The 20,032-nt window shown below is 39.5% G+C and overlaps 2 protein-coding genes across 3 annotated transcripts in view; one reads left to right on the forward strand and one right to left on the reverse strand.

The window, feature by feature from the left end:
• HSPD1 (heat shock protein family D (Hsp60) member 1) overlaps nucleotides 1–2,641 on the forward strand; it is a 9,516-nt gene extending 6,875 nt beyond the window's left edge. The window contains exons 9-12 of the mRNA XM_057379308.1: nucleotides 299–544; nucleotides 748–922; nucleotides 1,529–1,707; nucleotides 1,795–2,641. Coding sequence (XP_057235291.1) covers nucleotides 299–544; nucleotides 748–922; nucleotides 1,529–1,707; nucleotides 1,795–1,947 — 753 coding nt within the window. The 3' untranslated portion in view covers nucleotides 1,948–2,641. The remainder of the gene's footprint in view (nucleotides 1–298; nucleotides 545–747; nucleotides 923–1,528; nucleotides 1,708–1,794) is intronic.
• A 1,644-nt stretch (nucleotides 2,642–4,285) lies between these two features.
• On the reverse strand, nucleotides 4,286–16,222 carry LOC130581281 (coenzyme Q-binding protein COQ10 homolog B, mitochondrial-like). Of its 2 annotated transcripts, none has more exons than XM_057379310.1 (5): nucleotides 16,038–16,222; nucleotides 11,607–11,753; nucleotides 9,916–10,108; nucleotides 7,072–7,173; nucleotides 4,286–4,474 (listed from the first exon to the last, which is right to left on the reverse strand). In XM_057379310.1, exons 1-5 carry the CDS (start codon nucleotides 16,040–16,042, stop codon nucleotides 4,307–4,309), a joined length of 615 nt encoding a protein of 204 aa, XP_057235293.1. In that variant the 5' UTR covers nucleotides 16,043–16,222; the 3' UTR covers nucleotides 4,286–4,306. The 2 variants fall into 2 exon arrangements, with proteins under 2 accessions (XP_057235293.1, XP_057235292.1); XM_057379309.1 differs by lacking the exon at nucleotides 16,038–16,222 and adding an exon at nucleotides 14,730–14,827.
• Between the last annotated feature and the right edge of the window lie 3,810 nt (nucleotides 16,223–20,032).

Below are 20,032 nucleotides of genomic sequence, written 5' to 3' on the forward strand. Positions count from 1 at the left end.
AGCTAATGGTAGCACAAAATAACAAACCAGCAAACTCTAAAGTTAATGAAGTGTCAATATCTGTAACTTCTCAAAATACAAAGAGGTGACCAGTGGCAGGAGCAAAGGAAACACCATGAAACTGTGTCAGGGGAGGTTTAGGTTGGATATCAGCRAGAGGTTCTKCACCCACRGGGTGGAACTGCAATAATGTGGTTATTTTGCAGCATTAGCCTGCTGTATATGAGTGTGCCTGTAGATAAAAAAACTGATGTGTGGGGAACCTGTGAATTCCAACTTTTTACATGATTTCTTTCAGGTATTTGGAGAAGAGGGTTTGAACCTAAATGTGGAAGATATTCAGCCTCATGACTTTGGTAAAGTTGGAGAGGTCATTGTGACAAAAGATGACACCATGCTCCTTAAGGGGAAGGGTGAAAAGGCTCAGATTGAAAAACGCATTCAAGAAATCATTGAACAGCTAGAGGTTACCACCAGTGAATATGAAAAAGAGAAACTGAATGAGCGATTGGCCAAACTCTCTGATGGAGTAGCAGTATTGAAGGTATTAAGAAYTTGATGAAATGATGAACCCAAACCTGTGCTTAGGCTTCTTGAGTGCTGAGGTAGAGAAGAAGACTGCCAGTATGGGAGAGGGTGGGTTGGCTTTCTGGCACTTCTTAGACATTGGCTACTTAATTTGGTGGCAGCAGTGCTGTYCCACCTGTGCTCTTTGGTGGACCTTGATGTGTGGCTTGCTGCTCGTAGGTGGGTGGCACGAGCGATGTGGAAGTGAATGAGAAGAAGGACAGGGTCACTGACGCCCTGAACGCCACCCGTGCGGCCGTGGAGGAGGGCATTGTCCCAGGTGGTGGCTGTGCACTGCTGCGCTGCATCCCAGCCTTAGATGCCTTAACTCCAGCCAACGAGGATCAGAAAATCGGTAAGCAAATGACTGGAAGAYGTGTGTGGAAGTGATGCAAACAGACTTTCTCCTGTCCTGAGGCTCTATCAGATGAAATGCAGATGGCTTTCAGTGATTTTTTTAGTTAATGTGGGAACCTCAGATTTCTTTGGTGTGGTGTCTGTTTTCAAGTGGGAAGGAGCGTTTTCACTGCATCACTAACTGCAGTGTGAAAGACCCAGTAGCAGCAAAGCAGCATTATCACAACAGAGAGTGCCAAATGCTTAGAGTTGGGAGCTGGTTGTTAAACTAATTGCAGACAGATATAAATGTAATAATGTTCAAGAGACTGTGTGGCAAATCAAATGGAAAAAGGCTTTGTGTCACGTTACACATAAAGAGTAATAAAACGCCTTACTGTTTTTTTATAGAAGTAAAACTAAAATGTGTGTGGATATCCTGCAACGATTTCATTTGTTGGCAAGTATCAAGTAGCAGAGAACCTTTGCTCCTGAAACTGATAAAAATAGCTCATGTTCTTGTTTGGAGGATTTTATCTTTGTATTGATCTCCATCACGATGGGCATTCCTTAGCAGTGGAAGTGGGGTATGTATACAGAGCTGTAACCATTGTGTTTCTTGCAGGCATTGAAATAATCAAGAGAACACTGAGAATCCCAGCAATGACTATTGCAAAGAATGCTGGTGTCGAAGGATCATTGATAGTTGAAAAAATCCTGCAGAGCCCATCAGAAGTTGGCTATGATGCAATGCTTGGGGACTTTGTAAATATGGTAGAAAAAGGAATCATAGACCCAACAAAGGTAACCTAAAGGTCTTAATTCTCGCTATGCTTCYTCCCACTCCTGCAATGGTCAGCAGGTTTGAAGTTGTTTCTTGCCTATTTTTAGGTTGTGAGAACTGCTCTGATGGATGCCGCAGGTGTTGCCTCTCTCCTATCAACAGCAGAAGCAGTGGTGACTGAAGTTCCTAAAGAAGAGAAGGAGCCKGCAATGGGAGGAATGGGTGGGATGGGTGGAGGAATGGGAGGTGGCATGTTCTAATTCCTGGGATAGGGATGCATCATGAGCTGTGCTGTTGAAGACTGACAGTTCTGACTTGAAAACCTTGAGCTATCAGTGTGAGAGGATGGATAGTGACTGAAGTGAGGCTGGTGTTGAAAAGAATCACTGTAACCATCAGTTACCGGATTTCATTTAACACACGTGTAATTGTTTACAGTCATTGTCCATGCCTACAGATAATTTATTTTGTATTTTTTGAATAAAGACATTTGTACATTCCTGATAACTGGGTGCAAGATCCATCTACCAAGGTCCTGATTTGAACTTAATTAAGGCACTTGATATTCTATTTCAGAATTTCTTGGTGCTTGCCAGTACTAGGAAGAACTTGGAAGCCACTGTGCGTGAGACTAGACAATTGTGTACAAAGTAGGCAAATAGAGTTATGTGACCTTTATGTAATAAACTGCTCAAAAGTTACAAAATGTATCACCTTCTTCATCTGCACACGAAGCCATAGTTATGGGAGAGCCTGGACAGCCTGCTGCTGCTTGTAAGATTTACTAGAAATTGACACTTATGCTTGAAAAAAATGACAGGGCATTTCACTCCGAGAAACATTCCTTTGTCTACAATGTTTCTCAGAAATGCAAGTGCTTTAATTTTGGTAAGAAATACCTACGCTGAACTGCACTACAGTTCTTTGAAATATTAAACAATGCTCTGAAAACAAGGCACGTGCACTGACTTTCTTTTGCCCTGTCTATCTGATTGTTTCACGTGCTGGAACAGGCCCAGTGTACCTTTCACAGTCCCGTGGGAAGAGAAGTGCCCTGAGGGTATCAAACAGGTAAGTCTGCTAAGAAAGGGTTCTGGAGTTTTTCAGTAGTTCCTTTGCTCAGGTGTAGTATGTGGTTACCTCCTCACCTTTGAGCCTTCCTTCCTCCTTCACCTCYTCCTTTGTGGTGAGGGGTGCAGGGTTTTTGCAGTAGATGCTGCTTTACCCTTCGTGCGTTCTTTGACCTCACACAGCCAATAACATTGTGTAGCCTTTTCTGCTTCCAGACTGYAGAACAAAGCTGTTTCCAGACTTGTGTATGTTTATCTCTGATTGCCTCAACAGTTGAAATTGCTTTACAACTTCACAGTTCTGTAAAAATGACCTTAATCCACCTGTTGCTTTCCTCAGCTRCCTTTGTTCTTAGTAAGAATTATCCTTCCACAAATCAGATGTGTGGCATTCTAATTTTAAGTAAAATGGTCTGAAACTGTTGCAGTGCTGTCTATATTCTGAAACATACTTTTCTATGTTACTTAATATGTTGTTCTGTAGTAACCACATGGATTGCATACCCTGCAGAGGCACCTGGCCTGAAACTTCACCTAATTTTGGTGAAGAAATTTGGTAATGTTCAAATTTATGCAAAGCATAAAGTCAGGATTTAAAATATCTTCAAACCTATCTACTTGGTTCAAGAAGTACTACACATGTATTTAATCAAGATGGCACTATCACAGCAGGAGTGTGGTATTGAAAAACCTTGAAGAACTAAGGTTTAGTGCTCTCTTGTATGATTTATAATGATGGCTGGCCTTGGCTGTGCTTGTCTGCAGGCAGTGCAGGACTTCTTGTTCCCTGCCTCCAGGGAGGACAGYGCTGGTCCCTCATTCTCAGAGAGATAACACTAGGTCTGAAGTGTACTGTTTGCATTAGATGAGATRTAAGTAACCCAAGTGCCATATGTAATGGGGAAGGACTGGCAAGTTCAGCCTGCCAAATGTACTGCAGATTCCAGACTGGGAAMCACTGGCTATAGCTGACTGCTGCACTCACAATACTCCTTATGTACACCCCTGTCTTTCATTCCTGAAAACTGGGGGGAGTGCTAGAGCAGTTGCTGGTCACTCCAGGAGCAGCTAGAGTCTCCTGACTTATCTTTGCTATTCACTTGGGTTTAAAGCACCACTACTCAGTTGCCAAACTGCCATTCTCTGGGAAGCCAGTATGYCAGTTGGCCTCTGTTTGGGCACAGCTTGCTGAGTTCCTGCTGTGAAGTTACATTCCCACAAAGTTGAGTTAATATGTTACAGTGATGACAAAGCTTGGTTAAGGCAGAGCTTGGGCTGCGAGTCCAGGAGCCGTTTGGTGTTAAACGGCAGCCTGAGATAGCCWGCATTACAGGAGTGCCAAGTGTCTGTTATTGATAAGGCTTTGAGCTGCACTTGATTGCAGCTTTTGAACATTCTATATAWGTCTGGCTGAGCAGGTGTGTTTAGTACAGTACAAGATCACACCCACAGCTCTGATAAGAAATAGATGCCCCAAAGGAGGAGCATGGCACTTTGTATAAATGAAGTGTACAAATAAGTTTATAGCTGAGGTTGTTACAGTTTCCCTTTATGTCTGGTGAACTTCGTGCAGCATCAGCTCCCGAGGAATGCTGGTTTCTGGGCCGTGGAGTTTGGATGCTCTTCTTTCAAAGGCAGCAACCATCTGCTTAACAACTTCATCAAAAAATAGTGTAGCAAGGTTTGAGTGTAGAAGTGAGCGAAATTCAAAAGAAATCTGTTAAGAAAATAAAAGATTATTATTTTCCCAGTATCTGCTGTTGTAAATGCTGTCACAAATAGACAACTCTATCAAAGAATCTCCAGTGAAGGCTGCAGGTAAGTTGTAGGAGAGGAGTTAAAATTGAGGAATAGGTGAGTGTGGCTGTGAAGAAATGCCATATTCCTTGGTCTGATGACTGTCCCTCTGGGCTTTTCAATTAGAGGAATCCTTTCATTGTGTTCTCTGAAGTAGTCATTTATGTTTACCTAAACTGTCTTTTATTTAATAAATGATGCATGACAAAAGAGGTTTGAAATAATGAGAAACTACTGGTAAACAATAACTTATTTTGTGTACAAAATTCACTTGGGAGGACAAAAGTTATCTGAAGAAATTCCTGCATGGCAAGACAGCAACCTAATAGGTAAGTTGGAGTATACCAAGAAACTTAAAAGTGGCTTGAAATAGTTACCTTTTAAATGCCAATATTTTAAATTGATTATTTTAAATTAATCAGTCTTTCCTCATTGGTGGCAGTAGTTATGGTATGTTCAAGTCATTAAAGTCATTAAAACTCATTAAACAAGCAGTTTAATGACTAAAACTGATTTGGTTTGTGTGTCGTATCTTCCACCTAAACAGCTCCTACTCCCAACCTGACATGGGCAGTCAATGAACCTGATTAGGATTTAAGTATTTTTTGTCATTCCTGTGAAATCAGGAGATTTAATTCCACAAGGAGCAGATACAGCTTCTCCCCAATTCCTTATGAGCAATGCATGTTAACTGCAAAGCAGTAGCACGGAAGTAATTAAACAACTTGGCGTGTAAGCCAAGTGTAATTTCATTTACATTTGCTTGACCTCAAGCATCAGCAAAACGAATGTGCCTCTTGCAAGTCTGAGAGCTGTCATTTAGGGCACGCAGAATTTTGCAGAACAGCTATAATGAGTTTGGCATCATGTTCAGCAATTATGTAAATTTTGAGTATGTTATACATTAATGAAGCTTGCAGATGATAAAAATGGTGATGTGCTTCAGTCTATAAACCAAATAATTTCAGAGCTGAAAYCAAACTAGGAAAGTTCCCCGCTGTATGTGCATGTCTCCTGGAATCAGTTTGGCACAACAGGAGATACAGCAGCTTGTGGGAACCAGCATAGCCCAAAACTCAAATAACATTTTCTGAAGCAAAGAAGCATTCTTGAAATCCAAGTTTTCTCTTGAATATCTGTAATTGCAGGGCCTGTTTTGACAAGTTTGTTGTGAAATGCTTATCATCCCTGCCTGCATGTGCCCAGAGGCAAGGACCAGCAGGGCAGTCACTGGCCAGGGTTAATCTCAGCTGACTGCACTGGCTTCTACTGTCTCAAAATATGGTAAGTACTAATATGGGTTGATAGTGTTCCCCCAAGAAAATGAAAATGTCCGTATCAAGTTCAGTTTTGATTCTCTTTAACTGAAGATCTTGGCTGGAAATGTCAAAATGKGGCTTTGGTTTGGGGAGGTGTAGTGTTGTTTCCTCAGAGAGCATGTACTTGAATTAAACAACTATTTAAACCCTGTAATCTAAGTTTTTTAATTGTATTATGGCTTGGGTTAAAAGACATCCTCTGTATTAGTTAGTAGAAAAAACTGACATTTATTTGCCTAAAGTAATTCAAATAACGTGAGCAAATAACATGCAAATAATTTAAAAATGTGATTGAGTGCCTGTAGATTAATTTTTACTCTTGAACTGTATGAGGTATAATACATCAGTAAGCTGTAAGTTAATAACCCAAGAAGGTTAATGTGCTAGTCTAAAAYCTCTTTTTTTCTATTTACTGAAGATAATTTTCAAAGCAGAGTATGCCAGCAGATGGCAGCAGGATTAGCCCACCTCTGTGTATTTTGCAGCCTTTTACAACCCCCAGCTCAATGCAACACCTACACTTTGTTATAAAATGCAAGAAAAAAAGTGATGACAAACAAAACAGACAACATGGAAAAGCAGTAACTCAGAAAACAACTTGTCTGGCAGTGAAATCAGGCTGAATCAGATAGTGGATTTAAAGAGCAATAGTTTTGGTCTGCAGTGCTATCCCATCATAGATTAGAGAGACAGCAAWAGTCTATTATACTTGTATTAGAGAAGGAAGGAGTAGGGCTTGAAATGCATTAAAGAATAAAGYTGGMAGACAGGAAATTAAACTGACCAAACTGCAGCCCAAACAGGACAAATGGTAGAACATCAGCTTTATGATAGCAAGAGAATTTAGGTTGCAGAGTAATGAAAGGAAATAGTAAAGCATATTTAGCATTTCTCCTCTATGTTACTGTCTAAAAATTTCAGTGTGTTTAAAACTCTGGGGTGAGAGGTGCCTGTCCTAGACTGTTCTGTGATACATGGACACYTCACAGAAAGCTGCTGTCTCTGAAGGACACTGAAATGGTTTCCGGTAGTAAAATTTACAAAATGTTTTTTGGACAGTATTGACTAAAGCAAACTAGTTTTCTGTGTATATATGTTTAAAGAGATAGTACAGGCATTTTAAAAGGCCCCCTCAGTTGAAGAGAAGCGTTTCCATGTGCTGCTTCTAGCATGTGGTAGTTTTCATTACCATACTTACTGAAAAATCCAGTGTACAYGTCCTTGGATAACCAGGGATACCTGGGCTCAAACGCCACACTGTTTCCAAGTGATTAAAGAGTTTTCCATCTGTGCACGATGCCTAAAACACATTTGAAAAAAATCAAGCTACAGTTAGGATTTTACAGATATGAAGAACAGGTATTACTGAAGCTTGTGTTTGCATTTTGTTGTATAGTGATGATCATGACATAGTTAAAACTGTTCCTACAGCACAGCCAGCATGAGATCCCATATGCACAGTGTCATTTATGGGAAAATAACTGAAGTCCTTTCAAGGCAGAGGAAAAATTTGTGTGTTGAATGTCATAAAATATCTGTGGCATGATGCATAGAATATCATGCTGGCTATATACCCAGATTTTGACCAACACTGCTTTAAGCAAAGGATGTGGATATTTACTGGGGTTTGAGACAGAAATACTCTAGAATAGTATRTTTTATATACTGATCTATAGACTGGTGACTTTGGGTCACACGAGTGCTCAGCCTCAAGACAAATCTGATCAAAGACAAACTCCAAAGAAACTATGTCAAAARATACTGTTGTGACCAAGAGCTGCCATGAAGTCAGTAAGACTACACACTCCAGCTCCTGATCAGCTTATATATTGGCTTCTGGTTCCTGGCAAGCTGTATCTAATGCTTCAAAAGGCCTTGCAGAGAGTCCTCCTTTGAAACAGGAAAGTATTGGCTGTAGTTGGCTTTGTAGTTTTCATTACAAAAGGCTCTTAATTTTCACTCATTTTGCTTTTAGCACATAGAACTAATTTTGTGGGCTATATCTATAACAGAAAAAAAGTTTAAAAGACATGCACTTCAAAATCATCCAAATACATAACCTCAACTGGCTTGGAATTTGTAGAGAAAATGTATGTAACTTTTTTTTTAAAAAAACAAGTTCTTATTGTTACCACAAGCAGCTCTGCTCCAACAGACTGCACACAGGGAATAGGTGTTGTTTGGGTTGGAAAGCCATGGCAAGGTAAGTAATCTCGAAGACTAACCACCAGCACAAAAATACCTACATTTTTCTCTCCAGGAATGAGATCATGTGAGGCCTTTACTTCTACATCAGAAAGAGAAGGAGTAGAGGGAAGATTAGACACAAAGAGCTGGGCCTGCTTTTCCCTACTGCTGTCAAAATTGCAGGAAGAATGKGAAAATTGCCACTGTGTCCCCCTTTCTCCCAGTCTTAGAAGTAACAAACTCCCTTCATGCTTTCCCCCTCAGCACAAACTGCTGTTACCAGCCTGATTTTTCCATTWTTTAAGCASTACACAAAGGAAAAAYCTTAAGCAACAAACCCATTCCYATTTTGTGCCTGACCACCATGAAAGGTGCCTTTGCCTGAAGTTACTTGAGAGAACAGTGAAATAATCTAAGCACTTCTCTAAGAATGTTCCTGCAGTTCTATGGACAAAATGTAAACCTCTAGCAAAAGAAATTATAGCAGAGAAAAGGCTAATGAGTCTCCAGGGAGGAAATCTGAAGAAATCGTTTTTTCACCACTTTTGTTGTTTCTTTTTCTGAGACAAAAATGCCTATTTTGAGTGAATTAAGAAGGAAAAAGAGTTGGTAAGCCAATCTGATAGCTATGTGAAAGAAAAAAGCCAGTCTTGTCAGGGAACAGCAGACAAGGAAAGCTCTCAGCATGTAAAGCCCAGATTTTCCATTACAGCATCTCAACTTTTTTAAATAAAGGGAGAAAAATATTTTTTCTTTCCAGAATCAGTAAGAATATTGAATAAAGGCATTTTKCATATTTCTTTTCCAATTTACATYTCCCTRKACTTCAGAAACTCATTTTCTGTTARGTGTCTCTTRTTAGGAAGCCTMGAAAAGAAYAGTGAAATAGGATTTTYAAACAATTATCTTAAACAGCAATCAACTGCTATAATTTCCACTGATTATTCCAAACCAATCAGGATCTGCCAAAGGACAGGCAGTTTTGCTATAAGGAGTCTGTTCTGAGCAATTCTTTATCAAAACAGATTTGAACATATAAGGCAAATGAATAGTTAGAAGATCCAGGCATCATTTGAAATRTCTTCCTTGGCACTTTTCTACTTTWCTCTTAATTATTGCTCTYGAAAARCTGGAAGGAGAAATGCAACTGCTTCTCTTCTGAATAAATTAATTGGAAAAAAGTTGACTTTTAATGCACACCTCTGTCTTCTCATCAATATAYTGAGTAACAATCTCTTCAGCACATCCTACACTTAAACTTAAGGCTTTTCACATTAAATAGTTAAAATTGTGAGAAGAAAAATAATGACAGATAACAACTTTGTTAAGGCATTGGAAGTTAAGAGTTGTCAGGTAACTTTTAACTGAGTCCTAATTTTGCATTTAGAGAGGCTTGGAAAACATTATTTTAAAAAACCCAAGCAAAAATGTTCTATCTTCATTTAATGGCTGCCAGCTTCGTCAACAAAGGCAAATTAAAATTCCTTCTCTTCCCTCATGTGGCAGTACTAGAAATTTTAAATTTGCATCTCAGTGTTCTCTCTAAACATCTACACTAAAATCTAGCAAATATTTATTGTGTTTAACAGTTCTGTTCTGCTAAACTATTGATTTTGTTTAGATGAAGTCAGTCAAGATGCAGAATGTTACCTCAAAAGCTCTGAATTTTGGCCCAGGAAAGCAAAATTCTCTTCAGTTTATCTAAAGTCTTTAAAGAAAAGCAACACAAGTTTTGAGCCACACAAAGAACTTCCAGCATCAATTTCGTTTGGAAGCAAAATGTTCCTGGAATATTCAAATTTCAACACACAAAASTTAAGGAAATTTATAGTTAGGAGGGAAAAAATGCAGTTACCTTAACTAAATGTGGTCTCACTAGGGTTACAATTGATGTGTATCTCTCTTCTAAAGGAGGGAATCCTATTTCCAGCTGTGCTTTGCAGTAGCCAGAGCGCTTCGAGAGTATATCTGACTTTTTACACCAAGGAACAAACAGTTTGTAATTCTCCACAACAGCAACAACTTCRTACATTTCCTGCATGGAGTACCTGGAAACAGACACATGAATATTACAGTTACAAGGTATTTTAACCTCAAATTCAGCAGTAAAAAGTTTCAAAGATGGTATATGTGGCATACGTGGTTGGAAGGTGGATGTAGTCATTACTACTGATTATGGAAAYTGGAAATGCAGCTTTGCTAATTAAAATGAAAGAACAGTAATACACTGCTAATTGCTTTTGCATAAAGAAGCAAAATATCACATACCATCCAGCAGTAACATTAGTGAATAATTAACCTAATGCCTGCTACTTTCTGCAATTTCAGGTAAATATGCATAAATTTCAAATGGAAACATTTTTTCCAGCACAACAGTTTCTTCATTTAGGCAGATCTTGACCATTCCACCAAAAAAAAAAATAAAAAAAAAATTCCACACTTCGTGGCTATGAAGACAAGGTATACTAAAACTCAAGTACTGTTTTTTATAAGGTTTAAACAGAGGAGCAGTATCATTCTTATTTTAGCCCAAGTGGAAAAACTTAATGAAAAAATAGATGGAAAAGCCTTCCAGCATCACARAATAGCTGAGGTYGGAAGGGAGCTCTGGACCTCATCTTGTCCAACACCCTGGCTCAAGCAGGATATTGAAATCAGATGAAACAATATTAAGGCAACATTTCAGCTGATTCTACTGCAACATGGCACAGTACTACATAGCTATGGTTTTTAATTTTTCATTCTGACTCTGAAACAGTTGGGATTAAGTAGTTGCTTAATTTCCTTTAAAATGAAGTATATGTTCAACAGTACTCAGCAGTGAGGACGATTGGACAAAGACCCTTTTTAACTGCTTAGGCAAGATGTGTTGCAGTTCAAGAACTATCAAATAAGGGAATGTTAAGTATAGTAAAAAAAAAAAAATAAAAAAAAAGCTAAGAAACAGTTCACACTGTTATGGACCAGAGACTGGGCGCAGATCCCAGTATCATTAAATTAACTGGGATTTTCCCACTAGCTCTAAGGCAAACAAAAGTTCAAAATATTTTTCTGTGTCTAAATTTCTTCATCACACAACCAATTATTTTTCTTCTTTTAAAGAAAGAAGAAAATCTTGAGAAGTACAATAGAAATGCAAACATTGGTATGTATTTGGGAGACAACGGAACAGAGTTTTCACACCTGTTGTTTTATTCACTTTTTACTAAATGAAATCATTAGTGTATTATTCCATTTCAAGGTTGGTTTTTATTTTCTCATGGAATAGAACAGTTATTTCTGCTGTTTCTTGCTATGGCCCACGGGCTTTGGGTTCCCACTTCTTTCTACTCAATTTCAGGCTGGTAAACCTGATCTCTACAAATTCTAAAGGTCAAAACTCCTTTCTAGGCTCCAGTTGGGCACAGTCATAGGGACATATGTCTTCAGGGACATTCAGTCTTTTGAACTACTGTGTATTGGATGTGTTTTCAGTGTTTTGGATTAGTTAGAGCAAACACAAAATCAATAAGCATTTAAAGTCTCTTTCCACAATTTTATACAAACCCTATAATTCTTCTTTCAGAGTATTCTTTTCTTTTATTTATTAGTGGTGCAACAACATTGAAGAAATTTCTTGAAAAAGTATGGCTCATTACAGGTACTTGCAAAGGAGCAGTTCTRGTCATCAGAACACCACAAGAAGCCAAGTGCCTGAAACAGGGAAAATGCTTTTAAATGTGTTTCATACCAGCAAAATAAATAACAATTCATTCAGGTGAGACAATCTGTTGTAAAACATTCCAGAAAATAGCAGAAATAGATGGAAAAACAAAGGCTCCTAACAATATACAAACTGTAAAAAACACAAGAGTCACCTTTTTTTTTTTCCTTTAAGATAAACTGAAAATAGCCCTCAGTCATGAGGAAAGTAACTGGCAGAGTGGAATACAAAGGGCCTCATTAAACACAGCCTTCATGGCAGCTCGAGTTCACATTCAAGTCTCACATGGAATTAGTTTGCAGAACAGGCTTCCTTAACAGCAACATCAAGGCATAGTTTGCAATACTTTACTCGTTTGGAATACACAAAGTAGAGGAGGTTTCACTTGGAGATAGTAAACTGAACTCTGCTACAATCTCTCTGCTGCCACACTTTTCTTAAAAGGACAATTTCATTTTGAAAGTTCTTTCCAAAGGTGCATTGTTTACCCAGCTTTCAACATTTCCTACAGAAAATATAACCAGAACCTTGAACACAGTAAATAAAACGTAACAAATTACCTTTAAAAGTACTAGTAATTTTAAAATTGCATCTCAGTGTTCCCTCTGAACATCTACACTAAAATCTAACAAATATTTATTGTGTTTAACAGTTCTGTTCTGCTAAACTATTGATTTTGTTTACATCAAGTCAGTTAAGATGCAGAATGTTACCTCAAAAGCTCTGAATTTTGGCCCAGGAAAGTAAAAATGCCACTATTTGCCCTCAATGACTCTACAAACATAAGCTAAAGAGTAACCCAGGTTTTTTATTGATCTTTCTCTAATGATATAGCAAGGACTATATTTCTGTATTCATGTGGTTAAAAATGGAGCCAGCTTCTTCTGCTTAGAACTAGGCATCTTTGGGGTCTGTTTGGTTATTCTGTTGCTTTTTTTAAACACAGTGAACAGGTAGATGTCTTTTTTTCTTTTTCCCAAGCACCAAATTAGTCACCAATTTTGAATTAAATTAAATTAAATTAGAAATAAGAGTATGTTCTTTAAAAAATCAACATAACTTGGAATTCTAAATAAATACAATAGTTACCCATGACTGAGTACATTATCTTATGTGGTCACTATCGGGAGACAGATAAATAATAAATTGGTGTTGAGTTTAGAGGAAAATAATAATTATTAGCACCTGGTTAGAAACGAAATATACAGACTTTTTAAAAAACAACAATGTAATTGGGATATGAATCGTGATGACTGACAACACACTGTAATCACTGCAGTTGAAAAGAAACTAAGATGGGACAGAAGTATAGTGTCAAAATTAACAAAGGATAGGTCCGCTTTAAAAACCTTTAGACAACTGCCAATATTTGTAACAGTATCTCAAGGGATGTGGACAAAGTCTGCTTTTTTTCCACACAGAATGTACATGACTGTTAAGGAAAAGCTTTGATATTTCCAGGAATGCTGGAAGGGTGCCAACAACATTGTAGCTCCCTCAACCAGATTCACAGAAGGAGTTTAAATGTTCGGAGCAGACCTCATTCTGCACAGCTGATTTAAATTGCTTTATCTGGGGCTATGTATGGGACACAATCCAAACCAGTCCCCAGGTTTCGTCTCTTGGTTTGTTTTTTACTGTAAGGCTGTGCCAGTTCATTGTTTTATACAGTTTTCATCTAAACTTGTTTCAGCCACAAGGCTAAAAATCAATCCCTACAAATAATCTCTCAGCTGCTGAAAGACAATGACCTTTTCACAATTACAGTGCCATTTAAGGAAGGCAAGGTTAAGAGGTTATAATGCTAACAAGTATGATGAGAATCCATCCCTCTCCCGATTTTATCTGAAGAACAGATGCTGTGAGAATAGCACACATGCTAGGTGCCAGTTCAGGAAAGCAGACCTCTTTAAGAAATCCCTTATCACACAGTTTTGTGAACCTGGGCCACTGAAGAAAAGCCAATTCTCGACACACCTGCCACCTCTGTATTTATCCTCTGCCAGTGACAGAACCATCTCCACTCACACTGCTCTCACTGGCACCACTCACTCCTCCACTTGCTGCTTTCTCCCTAAGCGTTTGAGGACTGATCACAGTATCAGCCAACTTCCATGAGCTGAAAAGGAAGCATTTCTCGTGGATGACATGCATGTGTAAGTGATCCATATTCTGAGGTTTTATATTTTTTTTAAATACTTACTCAATTCTATAAGCCTAAATATCAAAGTTTTTGAAAAAAGGGCTCTCTTAACTCCACAGTGTAAAGACTGAAATTAGTGCCAGGAGCATGCTAGGGCAAATGTGTTAGTTGTTCCCTAACTGATACTTTCATCAGATTAGTGATATCTGATTTTATGGTCTGCGAGACATGAGTTGATCGCATTCAAATTCTTTACCAAGAGCTGTTCGTATCCCAGAAAAATGAGTGTACCATCAAGTGTCCTCAATAGCATTTTAGTCTGAATAAACATACTAGGCTAATTTACCACCTGAGCCCTTGAAGCCTTGGTACTCAGCGCAGTAGGTTCTGTCGAGGTGGTGGCAGGAGGTAGAGTGCACTCCGGGAACAACTGCAGGAGAGAAGCATCCCCAGCTCCAAGGCTACAACACAGCACTACCATAATTGTGGTAACAGGTGAACCTTTTCTTTTACACTAAGATTTCTAAAGTGCACTTTCTCTCATCTGCCTGCTCTTTTTTTCTTTCGCTTGTAAGATTAACTCTTCTCCCAAAGCATACAGTTTTTTTCAAGTTGTTGCAGCCATCCTTACACACACTCAGGTGAGAAGGAACTAGCTGCATTATCTGAAGCAGAAAACCTCCGGGCGCTTCCCTGAGTTTTTAATTCCTTTGACAGATTGCTCACAACTCCGCCACTGGCTCGGGCAAAGAGGCGAGTTTCTAACCATGCCAGCGGTCCCTGTGTCTCCCGCCCGCGGCCGCCGCGCCTCGCCCCGCGTTACCTGGCGGCGGCCCCTCCGGCCAGCGCCCTGCCGAGCGCCGCACCGCTCCGCGCCATCCCGGCCCCGCTGCTCCCCGCCTGTCGCCTGTGGCCGCCGCTCGCGCCGCGGGTCACGGGACAGCGCGCGCGCCCGCGCCGCTCCGCCTGATTGGCCCGGCGGCGCGCGAGCCCGGCGCGCGGCCATAATTGGGCTTGTGCGCGCGGATGCCCCCACCGAGCGGCGGGAGCGGCTTCGTGCCTGTCCCCGTGCCCGGCCCCGTGCAGCGCCTGAGCCCGCACAGCGCCTGAGCCGGGCGGGCCGCGGGAGGAGCCGCCGCTGCTGCTGCTCGCTGCGCGCACCGGGTTACAGTCATTGTCAAACAGTACGGCAACGGGCCTGCCTCTAATCACACTGCACCGTTTGACCGCAAGTGGAAACAAAGAACTCCTTACCTGACACTTCCTCGGAATTCACCTTTCAAATACAAACTCCCTCAACAAAAGCGTGTTTTACAATAACACTGCGACTGGAGACCTAGTGTTTAAATATAACTCATCACACATTTCATATTTTGTGTAATATGTGTTACACTAAGACTGCAAAATATATTTCCGTAAAATAGTTTGGATCGGCTTTTTTCTCTTTTTTTTTTATTTTTTTTTTTTTTTTTTTTTTTTTTTTTTTTTTTTTTTTTTTTTTTTTTTTTTTTTTTTTTTTTTTTTTTTTAATTCAGTACCGGGCATACTCTTGATTCTTGAGCTAAGAATCTTAAACTAATAGTAACATTTACATGTCCTGAACTTGCACGTCTATCTGGGCTGTATGCAGAAGAAAACCGGCCTGGATACATTGCCAGCAATGTCCCTTCAACCATAGGGGGAACCCATTCCCACCCATTTAAATACAACTAGAATTTTACACCCTATGTAAATGAAGCAATTTTAGTTAAAGCTGCTGAATGCATTAAGAAATGAGAAGATTTCTGGACAAAAATACCAGTTCAACTATATAAACCTCCAACAGTATCCTCTTCAGAAAAGTGCTCCTTTTAACTGTTGCAGCGTCCTTGCCATTAGCAAACCCATTCAATAACACCACCACCAATTTGGATGACAGAGACTAATTGGAGCAGCTTTTACTTTACCACCTCAGGGTATGGTATTCAGATAAGCTCTGCTGCAGCATGTTTTTATTAACTTGATGAAAACCAGAAACAAGTAAAAACCTATGTTCTCCAGTGCAGGCAAAAAAAACAAACTGCAAAGCCAGAAATACAAACAAAACTCCAATCTTATCTTGTCCTCCCCTTCTCTAACCCTTATTACTAACCTCATCTGTGAGTTTTGCAAATTCCACGAATGCTGCTGTTATTTGCTGGATTCACTTCCTGTGTGTTCTGTGTTCTAGCTTGCACTGTGGATTAGAAATTATCTCTTAGAGAAACTGACGCCTTTTAGTGTTTAGAATAACTGAAAAGTCAACTGTTGAGAAGCCCAAGGTGATGAATGTCTAAAACACTTTGAGGGTTTTTTGCCTTTTGTGTTTTCTCTTGGCAGGTTCAAGATTAAAGTTCTTCAACTTGCTTGATACTTGTTGCTGGAAAAGAGAGTTGTATTTACTAACTTTGATAGGAAGAGTGGCCCAAATTAATCCTTAACACCAGAGGGATGCAAGACATTTCTGATTTATTTGGAAGAGATCTACTGTATGACCACATAGATTTCTTTTTCCTAAGTGCTACTTTTTGCAACACTTACCATCATGAGCAGGTTAAGTTTAAATTGTGGTTATGAGGTTTGTACTATTAAAAACAAGTAAGAATATTAAGGACACCTTTCAGTGGGCAAAGAGTCATCTTTGATGAGGAGAGCATATCCCTGTGTCAAAAAAAAGCTATTTTTTACACAATTTATCTAGCTCTATTCTTACAGATTACTGAAAAGAGCACCTGATTTAGTCTGTTCCTTAGGCAGCCAAAGGTATGCTGAGGAAGACAAAAATATAGCCATTGTATAAATGTGTATAAATGAATTTTGAATAATACTTGCCTTCAAAAGATTTCAAAATATCTCACAATTAGACATGTAGGCTGAGAAAAATTATCTAGAGGCATGGATGATAATTAAGTTGCTAGTTACATGATCTGCAAATGCAGCTAGGAATTAAGGGCAGATTTCCTATTTCACACTCAAGTGGATTAATCAGGAGGTAAAACACAAAATCACATATATTTTCCAATATTTCATATAGCACCAGTGACCTTGGTGTTAGTAATAATCAAAGGATTTGGCTGTAAACTCGTGTAAAGGATTAGACTTGTTAGATAGTCATAAGATTTTGGTGGGCCTGTAAATCCAAAAGAGGTTTAAATCTCAAGTGCATAATTGCTCACAGCCAGTTTTGAAATCCAGCCACTTTGTTCTTACTCTGTCCCACTTCCAAAATAGTACTGTCTGTATTTATTTGACTGCTAAGGAAGAACATGATCTGCACTAAACCATGCAGACTCCAGGCTCAGCTGGGGCAGGCTTGGGGAGGATTGCTGCTTGAGGAGCGCTGCGTCTGCAGCAGCCCTTACCCAACCCCTGCCAGCCCTGGGGAGCTATGCTAACGGGGACACAGGGCCAAAGCCTGGTTCCTCTTGGCGTAAAATCTACTAAAAGACTCTCAGTCTCTCTCGCGGGAGCCACAGGACTGTGGAAGCACAGGAGACAGCCCCATCACATCTTTGATTTATGTTCCTCAGCCCATTCTTACCAGCAGAGACATGCAAAGCAGGGGTGGTTTCTGTCCAGGTTATGCAGGTCCTGTAGAACACAAAGCAGCCCTCATTTCAACCTCTCCCAAAAGCTTACCATCCAAAGTGTGGGTTTTTAACTCACTGGCATTCCAGTGACAAAAAGGATCATTTCTATATTATTCCTTGTTGACATCAGAGGCAAATATAGGTCTGGAAGAGATTTTATTTTGTGCTATTTTTTTTCTTGCTTATATTCTGTGAGAAGTTTCTACAGAGCTGAAAGATAGCTGCTGCTGTTAAATATTTCCTCTCTTTGTTTTAAGAACTTTTGTCCTCATCTTTACCAGACATGAATGTCAGTGAACTGTCCTTGGCACATGAAGCTAAGCACAGACCTGCAGTAGAATGAAGGACTAGGAGTTTAGACCAAGTTTGCAGCTTTTTGCATAATGTCAGCTCATTGTACAGTTCTTTATTAGCATTGGATGTGGGGAAAAAGTTAATACAAATTAAAAGTTATTTTTGGAATAAGCAGCACGAGGATGTAGTCAAATGCCTGCCTTCTTTGAGTGAACCAGTGCCAGAAACTTCTGCTGGCACAATAGATGGGGTCAGTCAAGGACAGGCAAAGAGTCTGGATACTTCTTTCAGCACCAGTGCCAGCTAGTGACAGCTTAAGCTGCCCATGAAATTGGACCTGAATCTTACGTAAAGCAGACCTCGAAGGTCTGTAACTTAGGTATGATTCCAGATCTGCAAAGCTTATGGGGTCTTAAATCCAATCCATTTCAACTCCATACAGAAACCTATGCAAACTGTGTGTACACGTGTATGTGTGGAAAAGGGATAGGAACTTGGGCAGGCTGAATAGGACTGGTAACCACTAACAGCCCAGTCCATATCCTGTGATAGCTGTGTGGTGGAGTTAATGTTCAGGAGACAAAAGGACATTGTCAGGGCTTTGACAAGCTGACATAAAGAACCCAGGGCAGCATGCAGAATTTGGTGGAAAAACATGGAAGAGACACAAGCACAAAGCAGTTTTCTCATTGTTTCATCACAGCACAATTCCTGTTAGCTCTCACAACACATAATCCCCCTTCACGTGTGAAATGGCATGTTCCAAAATGACTAAAGTGTTCCTTGGGACCTCATCCCTGAGCTCAGCTCTGTTTAATAACAGAGGAAATGTAACATGGCACTGCTCTGCTTAACATAAATTGGAAATCAGGCTGGAGGAAACAAGAGAGTTACTGCAAATTGATCTTCATAGTGAATCTGAGCATGTGACATTTACTTAAAATAGTTACATGCATTAAATTCTTGCAGTAGGGAATTATTTTGCTTCAACTTTACTATCACATGTCCCTGGGCAGCTTGGTAAATATCTCCTTGTGTAGCCTATGAGTATGTGCAAGTGTATCTTTCTAGAAATGCAGACTGCGAGTTTAACAATCCTGAGAACAAAGAACCAGATGACCTTCAGCCCCTTCAAATGACAGTTGTTCTTAGGAACATTTGTATATATGTAGTTATGTAAATTATTACCAGCAAACTCCTGTTCAGCAAACTCCTGCAAATCAATCGAAGCATAGACAGATCTTAAGACCAGTTGGTTAATCAAATATACATATTAAGACCAGTTGGTTAATCAAATATACATATTAATGAAAAGGAACTTCGCAGGTGTACAATAAAACCACATGACAGTAAATAAACTACATAAGTTTACATATGACACTGTGTTATGAAATACCATTGATACGTAGTATGATTAAGCAATCATGGACCTTGTACTTAGGTTGTGTGGCCAGCCTTGGCGTTTTACTACTACTAAAAGTTGGGAGAATAAAAAATTAGCTTGTTCACTTACTTACACTTGACTGTAAGGGAGCATTCCCAGGGCTTTGCATGTGGACAGAATCAATCCTATTCAGTTATTAGGTACACAGTAGATAATGATGCTGGAATGTGTGTATATCACACCAAAAGAACTGGGAAAAGAAGTTAAAAATTGCCAAATTAAATGTGGAAGTGGTGTGAGGTCAATTATCGCAGAACAGCTAAATAATTTGTTTATATTCCCACTTAGATCATGTTCATAAACATCTGATTGTTCCTCCTTCTCTTCCAGACTATTCTGGGTTAGTCCATGTCTCTGTTGAACACCTTCAGTGGCTTTGACTGAGCTAGATAAAAAGGGAGGTGATTGCTTTCCAGGTATTGGATGCAACACCATTTTTAATCGTCTGGAATTAGATTTACTTCCACTGCAGCAGCATGTTGCTATGGATAGTCTTTTTGTAGGAAACAATACAGCTTTTAAGATCAATTTCTCCAGCTAGGCTTAGTTTGACCTTGCTTTGGGGAAGGGAATTATTTTAAAGTTTTTTTAGGAGAGAAAGCATCACTCTATGGAAATGGATTTAACATATCAACGACTGGGAGTAGCCCAAAAGATGCCCGGAAAGATAAAAGGCTATCAACAGAACATCAACAGAACATCAGTGGCCATTTACGAACATCTACTCCAGATGCCTCTGGCAGAGCTGGAAACATCCAGTCCCGGAAAAAAACTGATTAG

Source organism: Malurus melanocephalus, unplaced genomic scaffold (assembly GCF_030028575.1).
Source record: "Malurus melanocephalus ecotype Western Australia unplaced genomic scaffold, MMel_1.1 scaffold_401, whole genome shotgun sequence".
NCBI lineage: Eukaryota > Metazoa > Chordata > Aves > Passeriformes > Maluridae > Malurus > Malurus melanocephalus.